A 24,662-nucleotide genomic window follows, 5' to 3' on the forward strand; every position below is an offset into this window, starting at 1 on the left:
GGCATATCACACAAAAGGAGTCTAATTTACTGTCAATATTTTTGAAACCGCTTTGCTATGTTGATAGAAATTCTGCATTACAGAGCATCTATTAACTACCAAATGAGTTTTTGGTGTTTTTTTTTTTAAATCCTCACCTGAGGATATTTTTTCCATTGATTTCTAGAGAGTGGAAGGAAGGAAGTGGGGGGTGGGGGAGAGGGTGAGGGGGAAGAGAGTGAGAGAAACATTGACGTGAGAGAGACATGTACGTTGGTTGTCTCCTGCACACTCCTACTGGGGCTGGGGAACCTGCAACAGAGGTATGTGCCCTCACCGGGAATCTAACCTGAGACCCCTCTAACCACTGAGCAAAACTGGCCTGGGCCAAATGAGTTTTTAACACTTCCTCAGAGCTATCTTTTGGTTCTTAAAGGAAAAATAAAAGTTTCTACTTTTTTCCCTTCCATGATTTCACACCTCTAAATAAATTAAGCAGGATGATATTATGAGCAAACCGAAGTATAGGGGTGGCCAAAAGTAGGTTTACAGTTGTTTGTATGGGAAAAGACATGCAGGTTATAATTATTACTAATAAATAAATAATACAATAATAAATTCACAATTGTCAAATAAACCATGGCTCTCTGATAACCTCAGCAAATTAGTTATTATGGAAAAACGGTCTCACACTTGCATGCCTTCGCATCAAGCACACCCAACGTAATTTATCTTTTATTGAAGACACATGGTCTGTGCTCCAGCCATTTAGGCAAAAGCTTTTTGCTCCTAAGCTGATTCCTCTTCATGGAAGACCCTAGCCTCCTCATCCTTCTTACCAATTCCAGAGTCACCTTTCCAAGAAGCTGTCTCTCAATCATTCTCTCAGTTCTCCAAGCCCTAAACATGCCTCTGTGTTATCATGAATTACAGTTTTGGCTTACTTTTCTACCTTCATTATTGCACACTTCTTTAGGAACAGAGTGGTGACTTTCAATTCTTCATTCTTAAGTGTCTAGCACACTGACCTAGAAGCAAATTGATATTCTCAAGGTTTACTGACCTGTGCCCTCCCCTTACATAAACAGCTTTAAATAGAGACAGTTTTGGAGCTGAATCTACTTTTAATACTTTCTCTGAGTTTTCAAAAAATACCTGGCACTTTGCTGAGCAAGTAAGTATATACCTGCAGCATGGTAATTACCAAAGGGCAGATGAGAGGGGTGTGTGTCCTTTGAAAAAGCATGTTCAAGTAATTATACAAATGGGACGGGGGGAGGCTTTTTTTTTTTTTGTGTGTGTGTGTGTGTGTGTATAAAAATTACAGATGCCCTCGTCGGTTTGGCTCAGTGGATAGAGCGTCAGCCTGCAGACTGAAGTGTCCTGGGTTCAATTCTGGTCAAGGGCACATGCCCCGGTTGCAGGCTTGATCCTGATAGTGGGTGTGCAGTAGGCAGCCAACCAATGGTTCTCTCTCACTCTCTCACCCTCTCCCTTTCTCTCTGAAATCAATAAAAATATATTTAAAAATAAAATAAAAATTACAGAAAGTAAAGCTTGACAATATTTGGCTACAGGAACATGATTTTAAAAGGTACAACATCACACATGCCTTTCTCCTCTCCTAATTATGCTATTAACTAATTCCACACAGTTGGAATAAACTAGTTAGGTCTGCGTGCACAGTGATAGTAAAATGGCTCAAAATAAAGGTCTGAGTTTTCTTAGAAGCCAGGTGTTTTGAGTATTGTGATGAGACTCCAGGAAAATACTGGCATATTCCATCTAACCTTGGGTCATGAAGTCCTTACAGCCCTGCACTGTAATGTTTTTTTAGTTCAACTTGAAGATCTAATTGACTTTATGAAGCAATTCATGAATCGGCTGCATTTCATCTAGCAACTAGAGGGGCGCTCCCACCTGCAATGGGTTAACACTTCCTCTCAACCCATCTACAAGCAAGCTATACAGGTTTAAAGCCTCACATCCGCCAGGAGCACACCCTGCCCTCGTCCTTCTCTGAATTCCAAGTGCAATTATTAGTCTATAACAGAACATGTAATAATTACCCTCTGTCCAATATTTTCTGCCCTCTACTCATAAGTAACCAAAGCCTCAACAAGGGTAAGAAGAAACGCTCAACGCCAACTGCGTGGAAAGAAGTTAACAACCTATTGCAACACTCACGTGGCAGCTGAGAAACAAGCCCAATAAGCCCACCCTTAGTGCGTCGGAGAAGAAATGTTACAGTCAACCGCTTATCTAACCAAAGGTACCCACCAAGGATGCATAAGATCTCCTGGCAGCTGTGTGTGAGGTGGGGTAGGGAGGTGTGATTCTAACCCCCTCAAACAACAAACAGCAGCTTTCCTTAGTTCACCCCACTTTCTAGTTCCCTAATCACCACCCCTTTAGACACCGTTCCCTTCGCCAGGTGGAAACGACTAAGTCCAAAGGATATGGCATAACCATTGCCCTCTAACCTAGGAGAAGAGACTCACCAGTTTCATATTGGACTTTTGGTTGTTCAACACCAGTCACTGGACTCCTCAAACCAAGAAAGCGTCTTCCGGTTCAAGCTCCGCCGCTCGCCCGAGGAGAGCATCGCGGGACGTGTAGTCTTTCTTCCCTGCGCCCCCTTTCCGGGGCCTCATGGGAAATGTAGTCATGCCTCCACACATCCTGAGAACTATAGTTATCTTTCCTTTTCCTCCGTTTTCTCTCTAAACACTTCCTTCCCTCCGCTCAAATTCATCCCGGCCGCCAATTCATCCTGCCCCTCCACCCCAGCGTGATACCAAGTCCACAGTCTGGGCCTGGTACCCATGGTATTCTGGGATGTGTAGTCCCCACGGCTCTGGCGCCCCTTTCCCCTCCTCCCGGTGGGCGCGCTACTTGCCGGGAGTTGTAGTTCGCTGGAGTCTCTGGACGCAGGGTCCCTCACTTTTACTCAAGGGAGGTAGGAACTACAACTCCCAGGGCCGCCCGGCTGCAGCAGGTGGGAGCGGGGCTGTTGATATCAATATGGCGGTTGTCAGCCAGACAAAGACAGTCAGTCTGATGTGATTGAGACAAGGGAGGTTTTCAGGGGGAGACTGGGAGATAGGGGCCTCCCCTCCCCCTCCTCCTCTTCCTGCGCGGACCTCAACCCCTCCCCAGTCCGCTCCCGACCGGCTCCCCACGCGGAAGACACCCCTCCCCCTCCCGCTTTCCCCTCCTCCCGGTCTCAGCCCTTCGTACTGGGACGTTGGGGAGGGGGCTGTGCCGCGCGGAGAGAACTCAGCAACGATTCCGAGGTGAGTCGAGCGGTTTTAAAGCCGGACTACCTCAAGTCTCTTTTCCCACTTCTTTCTCTCCACTTTTTTTTTTTTTTTTTTTTTTGCGGGGTTTTGGGGAGAAAGTGAGTGGGCTGGGGCTGGGTCTCTGAAACGGCCGGATTGAGAGGAGGGAGGAAGCAGGGGGCTTCCGAGTTGGGTGATCCGGACGCAGGGGCTGGGGCGGGGCAGGGCAGTTGGTGGGGGGCGGTCATTGAAAGGCGTCGGCTGCACCCCAACTCTTTTTCTCCTCGTCTCCTCTGGGCGGAAGGTTTGAATCCTGGAGGTGGGGTCTCCTCCGTGGAGTTTGGGAAACTGTAAGGTGAATTGGAGGCGTGTGGGCTTGTTTGGGGTGTGTGACTGTGGGTTTAAACGGGGTGACGTGTACTCGTGTAGTATGTTAGCCTCGAAGAAAGGTCCAGCGATAGGAAGTTAGGCAGCTGGAGTCCTGGCTGCCCCCTGGGCCTGGGCAGGGAGGCGGGCGTGGGGTGCGGGACCTGGACCTCCGGGCTGGCGCCGTGGTGCGAGGCAGCGGGGTTAGCAACTCGCTGGCGTCCCGTCGCCCGATCCCGCTCCCCCTCCCCGCCCCGGCCCCCCCTCCCGGGGCACATCTCCACCCCAAACTCCGGGCGGGAGGGACTGTGGAGAGGAGGTGGTGCGGAGACGGATTTTCACATCCTCCAGTCGGTAGGTGAGGTGGGAAAGGAAAAGTGTTCTTAATATTTTATTCCGGAACCGTGTTTTGGTTACACTGTTGGGGCTACTTGGAAAGGAGTCCTCCACCCACCCTCTCCCCGAAAACAGCCGGTAGGTGTCTATCTTCCTCGTCCTGGTCTTCAATGCATTAAACATGACTTAAGATTTCGGGCGCGTGGGGTCGCGGTCGGGAGTGCTGGCATGTGTATGCATCCCTGTCTGCTTAAAAACACAGAATGACTTGTGTGTCTTGAGATAGGGCGACTTATTTTCGGGGTAGGAAAAACTGTTGGGAATTATTTGGAGGCGGGGGGCGGGGGGGGGCAGAGTCGCTGGAAGGCGCTGTTTGTATTTTTCTCCCACCCCACCCTGTTCTGTCTCGCATTTTGTCTGAAAGCCGGTACCGGAGAGTGAGGAGTCATTGGGTGAGTGGAGGGGAGAATGCCGCTGGCATTCAAGATACCGTGTAAAGTTGAAGGGTATAAAGTGATTGCTTTGTAAAATTGCCCCGAAGCCTTAAAAACCCTCCTGTTTCTTGTAGGGTGGAGTGATGTGACTAGTTCATGTCTCCTGAGATCCTGCAGCTATACAGACCTCTGCCTTCCCTCCTTCCCTCTTTCCTTCCTTCCTTCCTTTCCTTCTTCTTTCCTGAAGTCCTTCCTTCCTTTCTTTCTTGGCATTGTACATGTCTCTTCCTGGAGGGACATAATGCCTCCTGTGCCTGTGTGTTTAGTTTGTGCTAAGACGGTGGGGCTTTTTGTGGTTGTGTGTGGAAAATACATCTTTAGATGAAAAGGACCTGCATTTGTTTTTATTTTGCATTTAGCCACAGGTAATTGTCACATCAAGGTTGCAGTGCTTTGCATTAAACTTATTTTAAAACTGTACAGCTGAGTTGTTAGAGCTAGCTGAATTACGTTTATAAGTCGTTTGGAAAATCTGAATTCTGACTTTTTTTTTTCTAAGTTTCAATTAGAGTTATAAAGGGAAGGGGATTGCAATATGTCGTTTCTCACAGTCTTTCATATTTAATAACATCACACCAGGAGAATTTAAGATAATATAATTTGTACTTCCTTCAGTCTGAAATATAAGTTTATCAATATCCCTTCTCAAGAGACAGATTTTTAGTGTAATAGACTTTTAAATAACCAAAGGAATTGGCATAATTTCTCTTTAAGACTGTTGAGAATATAGTGTATTTACATATTTGGCTGCAAACTTATCAGTTCTTGAACCTAGCAGTAAAAGACCTTAGATTCCATAAAACTGAAAGTCACATAGATACAGTATGTAATTTTATGGTATGTTTTATAACCTTCGAATTGAAATTCCTGCAGTTGGTAGTTCACACAGACAAGCTGACTGTACGCATGAGGTAGCATATATATTTAGATTGACCTGAATAAAAACAAAATTGGTGTCTTCTAAATCTCGAATTTACAATACAAAATATGTTGATACAAAGTGGAGCCTTTAGTTGGTTGTAGCCTAGGATTTCCAGAATATTTTTGTTTTAACCTTCTATCTTAACCTGAAACATTACTTTGTAAAAACTAGAAAAAAAAATCCTAAATAACTACATAATAGAGTGATTTTTTTTCCCTGAAAGGTATTCTGTTAGACATACAATATTAAAATGTTCAATAACTGTTTTAGAAATAAAACTAAATTGTTTGTTGAGAGTTGGAACAATATAACAGCATTTGCTCTTCTGCCTGCCCTTAAAGCCTCAGATTTTTCTTTTTGTTTGTTTTCTTCTATGGAAATGCAAAGTTATTGGGAAAGCTTTCATTGAACTTTCTCTGACTAACAGTCCGGTTGAAAGTAAACCAGTTATATTCCTTGCATTCATGGGGGGTGATTCTGTTGCATTTTAAGCACTGAGCATTAAAATGATGTAAAGCCTTTACTGCAGGTTAAAGCATAAAATGTTCTCAGCATGTGGAAGTCATATGGTTTACGAAAATGGTAGAAAATCAGGGCATTGGTGCCTGCCCGTTTAAGATTTCATCCTGTAACTGTGAAAGACACGTTTATTTTAATATGATTGCTTCTAAAAATGTTGCCTGTGGTATGGAAGTTGAAAATCCAAACTGTTTTTAACCAATCTGTTGCTAGTTCGTATACTGTGTTGTGAATACTGTGGTTGCAGATGTGCATCAAAGAACCTTTAGGGGTCAGCTTTATGTTGAATATCTAGTGAGGCATCATTTTCACTGTGGTACTAACAGATTTCAGTCTTCTTAGCACAAATCCTTGGCTGAAGCATCACTAATATAAATTTAATAACAGTATTGGTAAATTACAAAATATATTGTAAGAAATCTCTCCTTGGTTCATCATTTAAGAAATAATAGAAGTAGCTAATTTATGCCAACTTTTGTGGCAGGTATTAATTGGAATGGCATTGCTTGTTTCAGTAGATATTGAACACATTGGGAATATTTATGCCTAATTCCTTCATTTTGGGTCTTTTATATATTATATTTAGTCTATCCCACTTTTAATGTTTCCTGTAAAAGCATGTTTGCTTTTTCTATTCATTTCATTGCAGCTCTTCTATTATTTTTATATGCAGATCTTCAAACTTGAATTATTACTTTTGGGAATTAGACATTTATCCTATGATGTCATTTTTCATAAATGTAAGGTGGTGTACCACTTAACTTTTTAAAAATGTCAGCATTTACAGATAAACTTAAGATGCTTAATGAAAATTCGTTGGCTTTGTTTGGTGAACCTGCTTTATTTTGATGTTTTTTGACTCCATAATTAATTTTATAGCTCCCTTTACTATTTGGCTAGATTTTTCTTATAACCTCTGGCTTTTACTTCTCAATTTAGGAACTTTAATTTCTAAACCAGTTGTTACGAGTGGAAATCCCTGCTTGTCTGGAGTGTTATATATGTATATTCTCATATGTACTCACAGTTACAAAACACCGTTATGTTTCCTTATACATGACATTGGTATATACCTATCAGACTTGTACACCATGAAAAAGAAATCTGAGCCACAATAATAGGAGAGTAAAGGGGCTCAAGCTAGAAATCAAAGTCACCACCACCACATGCTGTCCACGATATGAAATCTAGGGAGATTTGTAGTATCATTGTAAACCGTTACTTTAATAGATTCTGTCAAAATCTAGTTCTCTCAAAATGGGAGCTATTGGTATTGAAAATTTTCTCAAAATAATATTAAGTAATATGTTACTTAGATTAGTAAGTGTAGCTATCCCCCAAGTTGATCCTTACTGGACTTAGGGCACATCATAGGTACAGTGTAAAATTTTTTCGAAGTGATTATTTGACATAAAACTTTTAGCTAGAGTCTTTTTAAACATAATCCAATGCTTTAGATAACTTGTTTTTCTTGATCTCAGATGAAACAAGTTGGAAATTTACTATAACATTGTCTTGGACACTTTCCAAGAGCATTTAGTTACTGGAAGCTCCTGGCATTAGCATAGTTTTTTACCCTTACAGTGGTAATAAGGTTGAAGTTACAGTAAGTTTTTCCAATGGTTATTATAATGTTAATGCAATATTTTAAAGATCTTTGGCTTGGTTTATAAGGATAGTTTTTTGCCTTGTTTTATTTTTTACGTTTACTGGTATAAACAGAAGGAGAAAAAATAACAGTAGTTGATTTTGCTTTGAAGTTGTGTTATTTTACTTCTTTAGGATCCTAAAATAGGTGGTAACAGATCCCTCCTTATAAGTGATAAAATTAGAATCAAATTTATTCAAAGGGCATTTAGATTTTTTTCTTACACTTAGAGTGCTGATTATGATCAGAATTTTTACTAAATTCCACATATTAGATATAGTCTCTGTAGCTTTTCTGTCCATCTCACCTTTAGTGGTTTGTCAGAGGTCTGCATGTGGTTATCGATATTAAACAATTAGTATGGAATTGCCAAGTGGCAGTAGTTTTATTATATATAATCACTTTTTTCAAAGAGGGGAAGTCAAATGCTGTGGCCATTGCTGAAATGAAGATGACTTAAGACTGAACTTACCTGCTTTAGGATTTTGATAAAGCAATCATATGATTGAAATATGAAGCTACTATTGGGTTGGGCCTAGTCAGTCAAGCTATGGAATAATTTTTACTGTCTCCATCCAGTCATGAAGCCAAGTTGATTTTGTATCCTTTATGTTTATCTATTCACTTATTTTCATTCTATTGTTATTCTCAGGCCTTCATCGTTTCTGGCTTGCCACATCAGTCTTTTAACTAATCTTCCTGCTTTTAGTGTTTTTCCATAGTCATTCTTCAACCCTACGTGAGGAATCTTACTAAAATAAAATGTGAATTTTATTTTCAGCCATACTTCGACTAGAATCCTTCAATGGCTCTCTAGCCTTTTGGATTAAATCCAAACTGTCATTTCACCTGTGTCCATATCCTGCCTCTGCCACTTACTACCTATGTGACCTTAGGCAAGTTATTTAACTTGTCTCTGCCTCAATTACCTCATCTAAAGAATGGAAATAAATACTCCTTCATAGAATTATTGTGAGCCCTTAGAATGCTGTTAAATCCTTAGAATGCTTTTGGCACATCATAAATGTTAACTATTATAATTGTGCTATAACAGATAATTTTATGTTCTGGTTCCTGCCTTACATTTTGTGATTACTGATCTCAGACCCTTAGCCATGCCAAACTACTGGTAGACCAAACCAAATACTCTGTAGCATGGATAAGGAAGGTTGGACATTAGTCTATGAAGGTTGCATTTGTTAGTAGTATCTTCAAAAATAAAGAATTAATTGTGAACTTTAAATTTAAAGCACATTGCTGTATAAAAATGATGGTATATTTTGCTATTCTGGCTTTTATTTTCTCTACCAAAATACAGAGTAATACTAGTTAGATTATTGACTAATTCAGGCTACAATTTAAAAAATTACTTTCCTAGCCATGTTAACACATTTTCCTAGGTTTCTAACCTAGATTTCCCCTTGATACAGCAATTTTGTTATATCTTCTCATCTAACTTCATTAAATATCTATTAACTTTGTGTACTTTCTTTTACTTTCCTCCCCACAAATCTGAATTCTCACTCCATTTCAAGTAATGTGTTTTCTTTAAGTTACTATTGGGACAATTGAATAGTTGCATTGTATGATCTGGAAGCCACTTTAGACAAACTTCTATTTTATTTACATACTAATGTTTACACTTATGCACTGCTTCATTTGGTTTTCTAGAGTGGTAGATGATACACATACAGTGATTTATATCTGTGTCTCATTCCTCTCAAGGAGAAAGAATGTCCTGTTTTTACTAAACTGAGCCTCACAAGGATAAATGTTACCAAAACTATTGTATAGGAGCAGCAGGATGATAGCTAAGGTATAAGTTCAGACTTTAGAGTGTAATTTTTGTAGGATGTTATATTATGACTGTGGTTTGCAACCACTAATTTAGCCAGCGTTTACCTTCATGGAACATAATTGTTCATTGTGGACAACTTGAAAGCAGCTATTCTGAATATTATCTTTATTTGGTTGAAAATGCTTTTTTTTAAAGTCAAAGATAGCCTATGTTTAGTTTTACATAGTAGCAGTTTAGAACCACTCAGGACAAGAATAGTTGCTGTACACTCTTTTCTAAAGCAGACCTCTCTGAAAAGATGGCATGATCTTACTTAGAATACTATATCATGCTTTTCAATACGATGCCACTTCCCTCCAAAGGTGATAGGTCTAAGGTTAAATATAAATTTCTTCAAGGTTTTTTCCCCTTTTAAAAAAGTTCCTTCCTTGCCCTGGCTGGTGTGCTCAGTAGTTAGAGCGTCCGCTCAGCACCAAAGTGTCTTGGCATGTACCTGGGTTGCAGGTTTGATCCCCAGTCTCCTTCAGGGCACATGTATATGAGAGGCAACCAGCCGTTGTGTCTCTCTCACATCGATGTTTCTCTCTCTCTCTCTCTCTCTCTCTCTCTCTCTCTCTCTCTCTCCCTCTGTCCCTTCCCTTCCACTCTCTCTAAAAACCAATGAAAAAAATATCCTCAGGTGAGGATTAACAAAAAAAGTTTCTTCCTTTAAATAAAGTATCCTATATAATAAAAGGCCAATAGGCAATTTGTCCCCTCCACCAGGATTTCGACTGGGAGTTCAACAGGGAATTTGACCAGGGGGCCGGCCGCCGATGCCTGCGGCCCCTGCCCCCAGCCGGCCCTCCCCTGCCACCCCCACTCCCCACCCCCGCCCCGGCTGGCTGTACCCCACCAGGCCTTTAGTAGCAATATAAAAAAATATATATGTATTGCTTATTTTCTAATGCACTGTAAGCATCAAATGACCTGGTCTTCTTCTCTAAAACAAAGAATTATTTAATGAGCACAGTAATTGGTTACTCCAATTTTAAGTTCCATTTTTTGAAATAGAATGTTTAGTTGACAGCATTTTTAGTAGGTATCTTCTCTCTGTTATTGACCATGTAAGTTTGTTTGTATTACTTGGTTAGGTTTCAGTTTTTGAGTTTGCTAATCAGGGAGGGTATTTATTTATTTATTATTATTATTTTTTAAAATATGTATTTATTTCAGAGAGAGTAGGGAAAGGGGGAGAGAGAGAGAGAAACATCCATGATGAGAGAGAATCATTGATTGATTGCCTCATGCATGCCCCCTACTGGGAATTGAGCGCAAATCCCTGGCATGTGCCCTGACCCAGAATCTAACCATGATCTCTAGGCTCCTGTTTTGGCGCTCAACCACTGAGCTACACTGGCCTGGCAACAGGGAGGGTATTTAGGTTAATTTGCTTTTTATATGGTATTTTTGTTATCATTAAGTGAACTCATGAATTGTTTGCTTACTTTTACCTTTGAAGTAATTATAAATCACAGAAAGTTGTATAAATAGTAGAGAGGGCCGTGTACTTTTCACCCAGTGTCCCCTAATGGTTATATCTTACATAACTTTAGTACAATATTAAAACCAGGAAATTGACATTGGTACAGTGTGTGTATAGTTCTCTGCCATTTTATCACATGTGGGGATTCTGTAACCACCACAATCAAGATACAGAACTATTCTGTCACCACAGAGATTGAATAATTCCTCCCTTATTCATAATTCTGTTTTGTCAGTATAGCTAAGGAGAAAAATTTAATTATTGGATCAGTAATTTCACTCTTTTGCCTTTTGTAGTCGTTCAGAAATTCTTTTGACACATCGTGCATTATGGAAAATTCCAATTAAACTTTTCCTGTTTTAAAAATATAAAAATTTGCAAGCTTTACTTGAGGTCTTATTAGTACCCATTAAGCTTTTTAAGGCTAAATTAACAGTAATATTGAAAACTTCTATAAATAAAATGTGAAAGATTTAAATGAATTTAAGGTTTAAATTATATATTTCTTGCCAGAGAGGAAGTATGCCGGCATCTGTAATAGGTGACTGGAATTACAGTTATTCTGACATTAGTTTGGTCTTTGACAGTGTTGAAGCAAATTTGTCAAATTAATTAATTGTGAGCTCATGTTGAGTTCTATTTTGGATTTGTTGTAGGAGAACTCACTTCAAAATCAGTTCAAAGATTATTTTCAGAGAAAGGATCTTTTAGAGGAAAATAAAAGGTTATCTTGAGACTATTGTTAGTCTAAGTACAACAAAGGACCATCAAGTTGAAAATTAGTTACAGGGCTGTTTGTCTCCTCTCTATTAGTTGTATGAGTTATAAAGCTTATAAAAGATGAGGCTGCTAATCCAACATACTGCTGATTATTACAAACCATCAAACAACGAAGGTCTGCTTTAGACAGCTAATAAAATATCTTCAAATATATCAACAGGTATATCTCCTTTGGGTTTGAAACAATTTTTTATTTGTCACACTGATAATTTATTTTGAAAAGATCAATTAAATTCTAATTTGTTTCACTGACCAGAATATGATAAGTATTAGTGGTACTTCTTGATAAGTCATTCATATATAGAGAGCTTTTGTGGCTACCTGAGATTTTAGTACTTTCTTTGTGGTACAATTGTTTTTCTCTTTGGATTTAGCTGTTAACCAGCTTTTGATTTACCTTGGTATACATGTTTTTTTAATTTAAGTGCTTTAATCATGAATTGTTTAGCTTCCAGGAGAGGTTGTTAGAGGAATCCAGCTGTTTTGGGTTGATAAAGAACTAGACTTTGTGTGAATGGGAGAACTGTCTGGAATCTGAGAAGCTAGTTCTCTCTGTCTCTCATTTTAGGGATGTATGGTTTCTTGTCTTGCCTTTTTTTTTCCATGCCTGCTTCATCTCCCTTTCTCACTTCTCCCTTCCACTTATATTTGCCTTGCTATTGTTGTTGTTTTGTTGTTGTTTTTTTTATCGGTAACTGACTTGCAGGTGGATTTGGAACTGCTCTTTCAACTAAAGCTTATCTCTTAGTGGTGACAGTGTGCTTACTTTGGCTCAGTTGGACAGAGAAATCTGAATGCATGGCATGACCATGAGTTATATGTCTATTCCTATTCCATGACCTTGGCCAGTAAGGCACAGGGGCAAGTAATCTGTTATGAAGCTAATGCTTTTGGGTACTCTATATGAGGAGGTTTGCAGGGGTTGAACAGGGCAAACTCAGTTAAACATGTCAAGTCCAGCAGTGCATGTTTACTGGTGTGTACTCTGGGATACAAAGATGAGTTGGATTTAATCCTTTTTTTAAAAAAATAAAATTTTTTTAAAATATATTTTATTGTTTTTTTACATAGAGTAAGGAAGAGGGATAGAGAGTTAGAAACATCGTTGAGAGAGAAACATTGATCAGCTGCCTCCTGCACAGCCGCTACTGGGGATGTGCCTACAACCAAGGTACATGCCCTTGACCGGAATCGAACCTGGGACCCTTGAGTCCACAGGCCTATGCTCTATCCACTGAGCCAAACTGGTTAGGGCTAAAAAAATAAATTTTTTATTGATTTTTTTTTTTTTTTCAATGAGAGAAAAACATCATCTATTGGCTGCCTCCTGAACAGCCCCTACTGGGGATCAAGCCCAAAACCCGGGCATGTGCGCTGATTGGGAATTGAACCGATGAGCTCTTGGTTCCTAGGTCTCACTCAGCCACTGAGCCACACCGGCTGGGCTAATCCTTTTCTTGAAGGATCAGATAATTTGCAGGAAATGTCAAAAGTCTCCCAGTATAATTTCGTGTTAGTTGTTATGTTAGTCATCTCAGGCAAACCAGAAAGATGACAAAGTGGGACTGTGAAACTAGTCAGGATTAAGAAAAGAGAACCAGAGGTAGCACTAGAGCCATGAATATTCTGTCTCTACAAGCAACTCACACACAGATCTGCTAAAGCATGGAAGAATGTAGAGCCATTCTTTTAGGGTCCTAGTTGTTGCTATCAAGGAGTATCTCTGGTAGAATAAAAAGGCTTTTTTGTTGTTGTTGTTCTACCTCATATCAAGTAGACAACCTTTTGGCCACTGTTTGTCTCATTGTTGGTGTCAAGAGACATCTTAGAGCTCTGGCTGGGTAGCTCAGTTGATTAGTGTCGTCCTGATATGCCAAGGTTGCGAGTTCAATCTCTGGTCAGGGCACATACAAGAATCAACCATTGAACGCATAAGTAAGTGGAACAACAAATAGATGTCTCTCTTTCTCCCCCTTCCTCTCTCTTTCTAAATCAATTTTTTTAAAAAGAGAGAGACATCTTAGAAGTCCCTCCTTCACTAGTCCAGAAACTGTAAGATTCTCATAAGACATTGTCTATGATGACAGCTATTTTCCTAGAAAATGTCATTCATCCTGGACAAATTCTTCACAGATCTGGCAACTTAAGAATTAACATATTGAGTCAGTCCAGTGTCCATTCAACACCATCTACACTAATCTACACTAATAAAAGAGAAACATGCAAATCACCGTCACTCCGCTATGCCCAACAGCCAATCAGAGTGAGTATGCAAATTAACCTGAAAAGATGGCGTCAGCTCCGCCCCCCAGCCTCTCCAGGCCTGTGGGAGTCAGAGAAGTCCAGCGCCAGCGCCTGAGGCTGGCTGCAGCCAGGGAGACCAAGAAACCACCTGCCCCGTGATCCCAGGCCGCAGCCAGCAGCAGAAGCCTCACGTCTGCCTGCCCCACGTCCTGGGGGCGACGGAGAAACTGGACCCCAGTGCCTGAGGCTGGCTGCAGCCCAGGAGACGAAGAAGCCTCCTGCCCTGTAATCCCAGGCTGCAGACAGCAGCAGAAGCCACCCGCCCCATGTCTGCCCGCCCCACTTCCTGGGGGAGATGGAGAAACCAGGACCCAGTGCCTGAGGCTGGCTGCACCCTGGGAGACAAAGAAGGCACCTGCCCCGTGATCCCAGGCCACAGCCAGCAGCAGAAGCCTCATGTCCGCCTGCCCCATGTTCTGGGGGAGATGGAAAAACCGGGCCCCACTGCCTGAGGCTGGGTGTGGCCTGGGAGACGAAGAAGCTGCCTGCCCCATGATCCCAGGCCGCAGCCAGCTGGAGAAGTCGCCCACACTATATCCCAGGGAAGACGGAAAAGCCGCCTGCCTGCGGTCCAGGCGCCAGCACCTGCGGCTGGCTACAGCCTGGTGGACGGAGAAGCCACCCAGCCCACAGTCGCGGGCACCAGTACCTGCAGCTGGCTGTGGCCCGGGAGACAGAGAAGCTGCCCACCCCACGGTCCCAGGCGCCAGCACTTGCGGCTGCAGCCCAGGTGAAGCCACCTGCCCACCATCCCTGCGGCTGCAGCTGGCCTGGGCGCCTATGGCTGACCAGAGGGAGGGAAGCCCGGATCCTGGGTGCCTGTGGTCAGCTGGAGGAGGGAATCCTGGGTCCTGGATGCAGGGCCGAGGCAGAGGTGGTTAGGGGCAATCAAGCCAGCAGGGGAGCAGTTAGGGACAATCAGGCTGGCAGGCAGAAGCAGTTAGGGGCAATCAGGCAGGCAGGCGAGGGGTTAGGAGCCAGCAGTTCTGGATTGTGAGAGGGATGTCCAACTGCCGATTATCCCCTGAGGGGTCCCAGATTGAAGAGGGTGCAGGCCGGGCTGAGGGACACCCTTCCCCTGCTCCCCCCCATGCACGAATTTCATGCACCGGGCCACTAGTATGTTATATTTAACAAAAGCTCCATGATGTCAGGGAAAGGAACTGGAACTTTTTTTCTCTCTATGTTAGTATTGGAGTTGTTATGGGTTTCAGGGCTAAAAACTTCAAAGCCAGGTCTGGATTAGGTTATTAAACCAGGACTGAGATTTTAGAAATAAGCACAAGTGAATAAGCACATAGGCAACTAAAGAAGCTAGAAGATCCGAGTAAGATTACAAAGCCACAGGAGATGAGATAAACAGTTGGGGAGTCACAGAATTCTAACACTTAGGCTGCAACAGAGGAAGGCAGTGCATCTCAACTTTTGTGCAAAAGATTTGCCTGGAAAATATATTAAAATTTTAGTTTCCTGAGCTCCACCCTCATATTCTTAAAAATCTTAGATGGGCCAAGGGATATGCGTTTTCCATAAACATCCTATCTAATAAAAGAGTGATATGCAAATTGACCATCACTCCAACACACAAGATGGCTGCCCCCATGTGGTCAAAGATGGCTGCCCCCATGTGGACACAAGATGGCCACCACAAGATGGCCAGCAGGGGAGGGCAGTTGGGAGGGACCAGGCCTGCAAGGGAGGGCAGTTGGGGGTGATCAAGCCTGCAGGGGAGGGCAGTTAGGCGTGACTAGGCCGGCAGAGGAGGGAAGTTGGGGGCGACCGGGCCTGCAGGGAAGGGCAGTTGGGGGGGACTCAGGCCTGCAGGGAGACCAGTTGGGGGTGACCAGGCCTGCAGGGGAGGGCAGTTAGGGACAAACAGGCTGGCAGGGTAGAAGTTAGGCATCAATCAGGCTGGCAGCCGAGTGGTTAGGGGGTGATCAGGCTGGCAGGCAGAAGCGGTTAGGGGCAATCAGGAAGGCAGGCAAGCGAGCAGTTTGGAGCCAGCAGTCCTGGATTGTGAGAGGGATGTCCGACTGCCCATTTAGGCCCGATCCTTGTGGGATCGGGCCTAAATGGGCAGTCGGACATCCCTCAAGGGGTTCCAGATTGGAGAGTGTGCAGGCTGGGCTGAGGGACCCCCCCCCCATGCACGAATTTCGTGCACCGGGCCTCTAGTACTAGATAATTGATGTGTTCCTCAGAATATTTGGGAAGCATAATACCTACTGAGATGCTACTATGTGCTTGGCTCTATGTTAGAGGACTTGGTAATCTTAAATACCTGCTTGTAAGTTGGAATATTTCCTCCGTGGCAGTTACCTTCCTTATGTTAAACATTCTCTGTAATTGCTTTGCCAGTAAATTGTGCAGTGACCTATGTTTTGGTTAAACATGGCTATTTTTCTAGATGTTATACTTAATGGTTGGAATTATGCCCCAAACATCTAGTCTGTAATGATTTATCATCATTTCATTTTCTTTTTTATTTTTGGAATATGTTTTTATTGTTTTTTAAAGAGAGAGGAAGGGAGAGGATAGAGAGATAAAAACATCGATGAGAGAGGAACATCATTGATCTCTTGCCTCCTGCATGCCCCCTACTGGAGATCGAGCCTGCAACGAGGGCATGTGCCCTAACCAGAATCTGATTAACTGTGACCTCTTTGTTCCTGGGTCAATGCTCAACCACTGAGCCACATGGGACCCTCCAGTCCGCAGACCCACGCTCTATCCACTGAGCCAAACCGGTTTCTGCTTCAACCATCTCTTGAATCTTTGCTCTCACAAATTAATTCCTCGCCCTTTTTTTTAATGTCTGGCATCATTCTTTTCAGTCTTAATTGATCCTAGAATATTGAGCTAGTTGAGAACATAAAATTTGGAGCTGGACTATTTAGGTGCAAATCTGACCTCCATAACTTACTTTGTAACTTTGAGTAGACTTTGCTCTGTCTCAGTTTCTCCATTTGAAAATTGGAGATAAATAATAGTACTCATAGGATTGTTGTGAGAATATGAAGCAATATTAGTAAAATGCTTAAAATAGTGGTTGGCACAGATTAAAGCAATTTTTAAATCTTATTATTAGTTGGCCTGTCCTTCTGTTTCTAAGGTTTTTACTCCCTGCTGAGTCATTAGAATTTGTATACATTGCAAGCAATCCTTTCCTACTACTTATTTTTTTGTTTGTTAATTTAATTTTTTATTTTATTTTAGTTTTACTCTTGTAGGCCTTAGCTGCATTTGATGCAAATGCCTATTTCCTCTTAAATTTCTTTTCTATCCAGGTCTTCTTTCTTCCATTATTCTTTTCTTTACCTACTAAGAATTACTCTGGTCTTGAAGTTCCTAGATTTAAAACCTTTAAATTACCCTTTTAGTACTTTGCGTTTGTACTTCTCTCCTTTCCCATTAACTCATCATCAGTGTTCTGCTGATCCTTTCACCATCACATCTCTTAGGTACTACTCTTCCTTTTTACATGAGTAGTTGCCATGCTTATCACTTCTTGCTGAGATGATTGCAGCAATAAACTGGCCTTCCTGTCTCTTTCCTACTCTACTCCATAGTGCATAGTACCCTTAGAATAATTTTCATCCACACTTTTTATCAAATCATTTAAGAAGGTACTGTACCTTAGTTCGAATTGTGTAACATTCCAATTTTTAATACCTGTGTCTTTTAAAGTTTCTCTAACATTTTTTCCCTCCCTTACCTAGCATCCTACTTTCTTATTCCTAAAGATATTTTTTCTCTGTTACATTCAAGTAAATTACCTTTCTTCCTGTTATATATTATCAGCCTTTATTTATTGGTATTTGCTACTTTCCCCACTTAACACCTTGCTGACCCGTCACAAGACAACTGTGTGTGCACTTGTAATTGAAGTAACTTTAAGGTCTGAAAGCAGTGTAGAGTTTTAAAATTGCTTTCTTTAATATAAGTGCAGACACGAGTTATCTCGTGACCAGTCAGCAAAGTATTAATATGCTTGTATATCCTTATCTTGCCAGTTAAAACCTTCTTAATAAAACCTACTTAAAGTCTTCTGTCTCTGAGGAGACCTTTTCCAGTGAGCCCTGTCACATTTGGACCAGTCATTTACTCCATATATACGCTGTATTTATGTACTCAGTTGCAAGCATATATAATTTTTTTGGGATTTACTTGTAAGGTGTATCACATTTTAAATATTTTAGTTTTCATTTCATTGGATTCTTAGTTGAAATGTAAGGTCCTTGAGTCTCCTTTTGGCTTCTCCTCCTTTTATGTTCTTTATCTTCCTCCTGTAATTTTCAGAGTTCATTTATTAATTATCATTCATCTAAACAATTTTGGTTACATATCATAGGAGTAAGACATGGGCCTAGACTTTAAGAAGCTCACAGTTTGATTTTGATAGGATCAGAAAGAGGACTCAACCTTGTGGTACAGATGTCAATACTATATCCAAGTTACTCTTGGTTCAGTCATTCCTCTGATCCACCATAAAAAAAAATAGTACTTAGCACTAGATAGATTACCAACTCTAAGTTCCTGACAAATATTTTTTGCTGTAAAATGCTGGTACCAATGACAGTGGTTAAGAATGATCAGGGTAGCCCTAGCTGGTTTGGCTCAGTGGATAGAGAGCAGGCCTGTGGACTAAAGAGTCCCGGGTTTGATTCGGTCAACGGCACATTGAATCCAGGCTCAATCCCCAGCCCTGATCCTCTGGCACTTGTGGGAGGCAACGATATTCGATGTTTCTCTCTCTCATTGATGTTTCGCTCTGTCTCTCCCCATCCCTCCCACTCTCTCTAAAAATCAATGGAAAAATATCCTTGGGTGAGGATTAACACACACATGAAATAAAAAAAAGAATGGTTCGGGTAGCCGAAACCGGTTTGGCTCAGTGGATAGAGCATCGGCCTGCAGACTCAAGGGTCCCAGGTTCGATTCCAGTCAAGGGCATGTACCTTGGTTGAGGGTACATCCCCAGGTGGGGGTGTACAGGAGGCAGCTGATCGATGTTTCTCTCTATCTCCCTTCCTCTCTGTAAAAAATCAATTATATATATATATATATATATATATATATATATATATATATATATATATATATATAAAATGGTTGGGGTAGATAATAGGTAGAAATTTTAGGTTCAGGAGATCTAGGGACTTAAAAATCGCAATTATAAAGTTATTACAGAGAAAAGAATTCAAGGAATAAAGAAATATATATAAAGTAAGTTTAGCTGTCCTCTCCTCTTCCTGACACGTTTCATCCCTGTGTTCTGTTGCTCATAACACACTACCCCCAAAGTTAGTAGACTAAAGCAACAATCATTTTATTCTTTCTCTGGGTTCTGGGGGTGGGCTCCGTTAAGAGGTTCTCACTTGGAGTTTCTCATCGGGAATTATCTGAAAGCTAGCTCACTCGTGTCTAATGTCCAAGTTGGGAGAACTCAAATAACTGAGGGCTAGGTCAGCTTCAGCTTCTTAGGTACCTCTCTCTGCCTCTGTGTGGTCACTAGTGTGGTGGCTTAAGGATAGCTGGACTTCGTCATGGTATCTCAGGGCTCCAAAGGAAGGTGTCCCAAAAGAGAAAGAAAGCCATATCACTTTTTATGACCTAGCCTTGAAAACCACAGTGTTCCTTCTGCTGCATTCTGTTTATTGAGGCAGTCATGCTGGCCTGTCCATGTTCAAGAGCAGGGAATGCAGACTCCGCCTCTTGAAAGAGGAAGTGTCAAGGCTCTAGAAGAGCATCTGTGAAGGGAAGGTTGTTGTGACAATTATGGAAAAAACCTTCTGACACCCCAGGGATAAATGCTATTAACGATTTGGTTTACTATCTGATCTTTTCCTTTGCATGTATAAATTATATTCTCAGTGCCTACTTTTGTAATTGTATCACACTACAACTTATTTTTATTTAACAATATATAATGGTGTCAGTACATAAAGACTCACCTTTTTTATTTTTTTTTTGAGCATCTTAAATGAGGGAATCATAATTTGTTATAAACATTCAGCTGACATTAGACATTTAAGATTTCTGGAGTTTATGTGTGGGAACCTCTCTTACTGATGTTGAATGAGTCTGTAGTAAATGTTGCTGTGAATAGGACTGTGTAGGCAAGAGATAGTGTTTTCTTCTATGTTGCTTCTCCAGTTATCTGGAAATTGTTTCTTAAATTTATTTTTCCCCTTGCTGCTTCTTTATTCTCCTCTCCCTGCTCTCACCTACCCAGTAATCCTGTGCTTTTGTCTTGATCTCAGGAAAAAATGTGGAAACAATGGGAATATTATCATATATAAAGTAAAGCTATTTTATTTGGCATTTTGCCAGATTAAGGTGTGTTTTTTTTTTAATTTTCTTTCTTCCTAAGTATAGAACAGCCATCTTAAATGACTTAATTTGAACTAGTAGATCAATTAATCAAAAAAGTTGGTTATAGCAATAATCATTAAAAGCAGATTACTTAAGCATTTTACTTTAAAGGAAACACATAAATATACATATATTAATCAATTATATGATACAGGGCAGTGGTTGTCAGTTGAATGATTTTACCCCCTGAGGTATATTTGGCAGTGTTTGAGACATTTTTTATTGTCACAACAGGCTGGTGATTCTGTTGCCCTTTAGTGAGTAGTAGAGAAGCCAGAGATTCAGTAAAACATTATTTCCATTCACAGGACAGTATTGCTCCTACTCCCCACCCCCACCCCCAAGAAAGAATTCTCTAGTCCTAATGTTCATAGTGCCAGGGTCAAGAAACCATGATCTAGGGCCACTTCTGGGGTATGAGTCTCTAGACTGGCATTCTGCATCAGATTTTCATGCATAAACTATATCCATAAAGTATTATTTATGATTTCAAATTTTGATGTCTTTAAATGGAGGGAGAACTTAGACATTTATGATATAACCTGTGAGTCAAATCTTAATATTTTTTATTTTCTCCAAGTCTATTACAGTAATCTTCACATCTAATCAGTTAGTATTTTCTTTTTTTAAAATATTCTTTATTGATTTTTTACAGAGAGGAAGGTAGAGGGATAAGGAGTTAGAAACATCGATGAAAGAGAATCATCAATCAGCTGCCTCCTGCATGCCCCCTACTGGGGATGAGCCCACAACCAAGGTACATGCCCTTGACCGGAATCGAACCTGGGACCCTTTAGTCTGCAGGCCGATGCTCTATCCACTGAGCCAAACCGGCTAGGGCAGTATTTTCTTTTTAAAAGTAAATCTATAATAAAAGATTCCATATTTTTATTTTATTTTTTCAGAGAGAGAGAGGAATGGAGAGAGAGAGAGAGAGAGAGAAACATCAATCGGCTGCCTCCCATATGCCCCTGATCAGGAATCGAGCTGGCATCCTTTTGGTGCATGGGACCAAACAATTAAGCTACACCGGCCAGGGCAGATTCCATCTATTTTTTTCAACTTAGTTTTTATAGAAACAATTCTTCATACTGATACTTTGTTGGTTTAGATAATATATAATCAAATCTACAACTGCAAAAACAATTGTTGTAAACAGTGAGGGAACAAACCAACCTACTCTTAGTTTGACACAGTGGAGTATATGAACTAGTAGTCTTTAACATCTCATGTCACTTTGTTTTAAAAGGGAACTCTAGAAGGCTGTGGTTGATTGTGATGCTTGATTAGGTGGAGGTTGGCTAAGAGCTATATGAGCAATAAGGAATTGAAGGCTTTTTTTGTTATTAAAAAGAATTATTCTAAAAATAAGTTCACTGAAAGCTATTTTTTAAATAAATGAACAAGCAAAAAAGGAAAGAACCCACATACACCAAAAGCAGACGAATTTTAAAAACTTGCAAGCATTAGAAAATGTTATATTACAACTGAGTTTTCTCTTTCCCCGTATTGGTAGGATTTGTGAGGACATCATGGAGGAGAAAGGACAGAGATGATGCCGAGTGGCCTTAGAAAGAGAATAGTAATAATCACTCTTGATTTACATGTTTTGGTGATAGGATTTCAGTGACCTTTGATTATTTGGGATAAATAGGAAGTCCCTCTATCTAGAAGCTAGTTATTTTGCTGGGTTCCAGTTCCTCTCAGGAAGATATTTAATCATTTTTGTGTGTGTTTCAAAAACTGGTCCCAGCTGGCATTATCCTATTTAACAACTATTTTAAGCAGGCTAACTTCCATGATTGTCCTCTGTAATTTCAAAATTACCTTCATCTGAACTTTTGCATATTAAACCCCATCACCAGTCTCCTTTTACCAAAACATTTTTTAAAAATTTATCTTTATTGTTGAAAATATTACAAATGTTCCCTCCTCCATCCTGCGCCCATTCCCTCTCCAGGCCTTCACCTCACTTGTCTGTGGCCATGGATTATGCATATCTATATATATAAAAGACTAAGTGTCTGGCTGACCAGCAGCTATGATGCACATTGACCACCAGAGGGCAGATGCTTAATGCAGGAGTGGAAACCACAGGCATGGAAACATGGAACAGACTGATGAATCTCTGAGGGAAGGGGAGAGAGGGGGTAGGGCGGGAAGAGATCTTATATGCATACTAGAGGCCCGGTGCACGGATTTGTGCACTGGTGGGGTCCCTCGACCTGGCCTGCGGGGATCAGGCCGAAACCAGCTCTCCAACATCCCCCGAAGGGTCCGAGATTGCGAGGGGGCACAGGCCAGGCCGAGGGACCCCACTGGTGCACGAATCTGTGCACAAGGCTTCTAGTACAGCAGTCGCCAACCCCTGGTGGTCCGTGAGGTCTGAAAGGTGGCAACCGCTGCTCTAGAATGCATATAAGTTCTTTGGTTAATCTCCCAAAACATTTCTTATATTTCTTTAAATTCTTAAACTCAGCTCCTCAGTTTTCACTAGTTAAAGACTTGATTCTAACACATGTGCATTCTTTGTATTACGAGCACATTTTTTCAGCTTTGATTATATGAATTTTCAGAATATATGCATAATTTTGGCTACATGAATTTGTGCAAGCTGACTCATTGCCTAATAAAAATGGTGTTATTTAGAATATAATCAGAGATTAGTCAGAGAAATCCAGAAACTGGCAGTTTAGATATCTTAATGAATTATCTAGTAACCAACACCCAGTGGGAAATATAACCTGAATAGATGATTAATCTTCCCTGAGCTAGAGGATTAAGCTGAATTAGCACAGGGTTGATAAAGTTGTTAATTACTATTTCTGTAGTTGTTGGGCAAAAAGGTTAGCTCTTCTCCCCTGCACTTTCTGTTAATGGTTTTTTTCTTTTTTTGTTTTCTTTTTTAAAAATTGTTTATTATTAAACTTATTGAGCTGACGTTGGTTAATAAAATTATATAGGTTTCAAATGTACAATTCTATAATATATCATCTATATATTACACTATGTGTTTACCACCCAGAGTCAAATCTTTCATCACCATGTTTGACTCCCATTACTTGTTACCACCACCCCTTATCCCCATTCCCCTCCGGTAACCACCATACTGTTGTCTGTGTCTATGAGGTTTTTTTTTTTTGGCCTTTTAAAAAATGTATCTTTATTGATTTCAGAGAGGAAGGGAGAAGAGAGAGAGAGAGAAACATCAATGATGAGAGAGAATCATTGATTGGCTGCTTCCTGCATGTTCCCTACACAACCTGGGCATGTGCCCTTGACCAGAATCGAATCTGGGACCCTTCAGTCCGCAGGTTGACGCTCTATCCACTGAGCCAAACCATCCAGGGCATGTGTCGATGAGTTTTTGTTAGTTTGTCTTGTTTGTACATGTGTTGTTCTCAATTTTATATCCCACATATGAGTGAAATCACATGGTACTTTTTCTGACTTATTTCGCTTAACATGATATTCTCAAGATCCATCCATGTTGCAGCAAATAGCAGTATTTCATCTTAGGGCTGAGTAGTATTCCATAAGGGATCTTAGGCAGGTTCTCTTCTGCTTTTATCCTGAGTCTTGCAGGCATTTGCTGCCTCTTAGATTATGTAGAGGTTTCTTTTTTTCTTTTTCTTTTTTTAAAATATATTTTATTGATTTTTCACAGAGAGGAAGGGAAAAGGACAAAGAGCCAGAAACATCGATGAGAGAAAAACATCGATCAGCTGCCTCCCGTTCACCCCCCACTGGGGACGTACACGCAACCAAGGTACTTGCCCTTGACCGGAATCGAACCTGGGACCCTCCAGTCCGCAGGTGGACGCTCCATCCACTGAGCCAAACTGGTCAGGGTTATGTAGAGGTTTCTTAAATAATATATGTATGCTTGGTTATTGTATTACCTGATTTTATTCATTGATACATATTTGGGACATCATGTATTATGTGTAAATAATGATTTACGTATATTGATAAATACAGTTTTTTGCATTAATTTCCAAATGGGCCTAGGAACATGTTTGAATTGGTTTGTACTTTTATTTTAAAATAAAAATATAATCAGCTTGGCCCTAGATGGTTTGGCTCAGTCTCGGCCTATAGACTGAAGGGTCCCGTGTTTGATTCCAGCTTAAGGGCACATGCCCAGGTTGTGGGCTGGATCCCCAGTAGAGGATGTGCAGGAGGCAACCAATCAGTGATTCTCTCTCATCATTGATGTTTCTATCTCTCTGTCCCTCTTCCTTCCTCTCTGAAATGTATGTATTTAATCAGCTTGCCTTGTTTTGATTTACAGGATTTTTTTCTAGGATCATAATTTATCCGAGTTCAAGAACT

At 40.9% G+C, this 24,662-nt stretch overlaps 2 protein-coding genes across 10 annotated transcripts in view; one reads left to right on the forward strand and one right to left on the reverse strand.

The window, feature by feature from the left end:
• Nucleotides 1-2,734, reverse strand: part of INTS9 (integrator complex subunit 9) — a 95,585-nt gene extending 92,851 nt beyond the window's left edge. Inside the window, exon 1 of the mRNA XM_079773341.1 lies at nucleotides 2,481-2,734. Within this exon, the coding sequence (XP_079629467.1) occupies nucleotides 2,481-2,489 (9 nt within the window). The 5' untranslated portion in view covers nucleotides 2,490-2,734. The remainder of the gene's footprint in view (nucleotides 1-2,480) is intronic.
• A 254-nt stretch (nucleotides 2,735-2,988) lies between these two features.
• The window catches only part of HMBOX1 (homeobox containing 1), a 192,782-nt gene continuing 171,108 nt past the window's right edge, over nucleotides 2,989-24,662 (forward strand). For 7 of the 9 annotated variants that reach the window (XM_079773342.1, XM_079773347.1, XM_079773345.1 and 4 more), the window contains exon 1: nucleotides 2,989-3,275. The gene's annotated coding sequence lies outside the window, so the exon portion shown is untranslated. Of the gene's footprint in view, nucleotides 3,276-3,543; nucleotides 4,101-21,980; nucleotides 24,097-24,662 lie in introns of those variants that run through there. The other 2 variants (XM_079773343.1, XM_079773344.1) reach the window with 2 other exon arrangements.

The sequence above is a fragment of the Cnephaeus nilssonii genome (genome assembly GCF_951640355.1).
Source record: "Cnephaeus nilssonii genome assembly, chromosome: 5".
Classification (NCBI taxonomy): Eukaryota; Metazoa; Chordata; class Mammalia; order Chiroptera; family Vespertilionidae; genus Cnephaeus; species Cnephaeus nilssonii.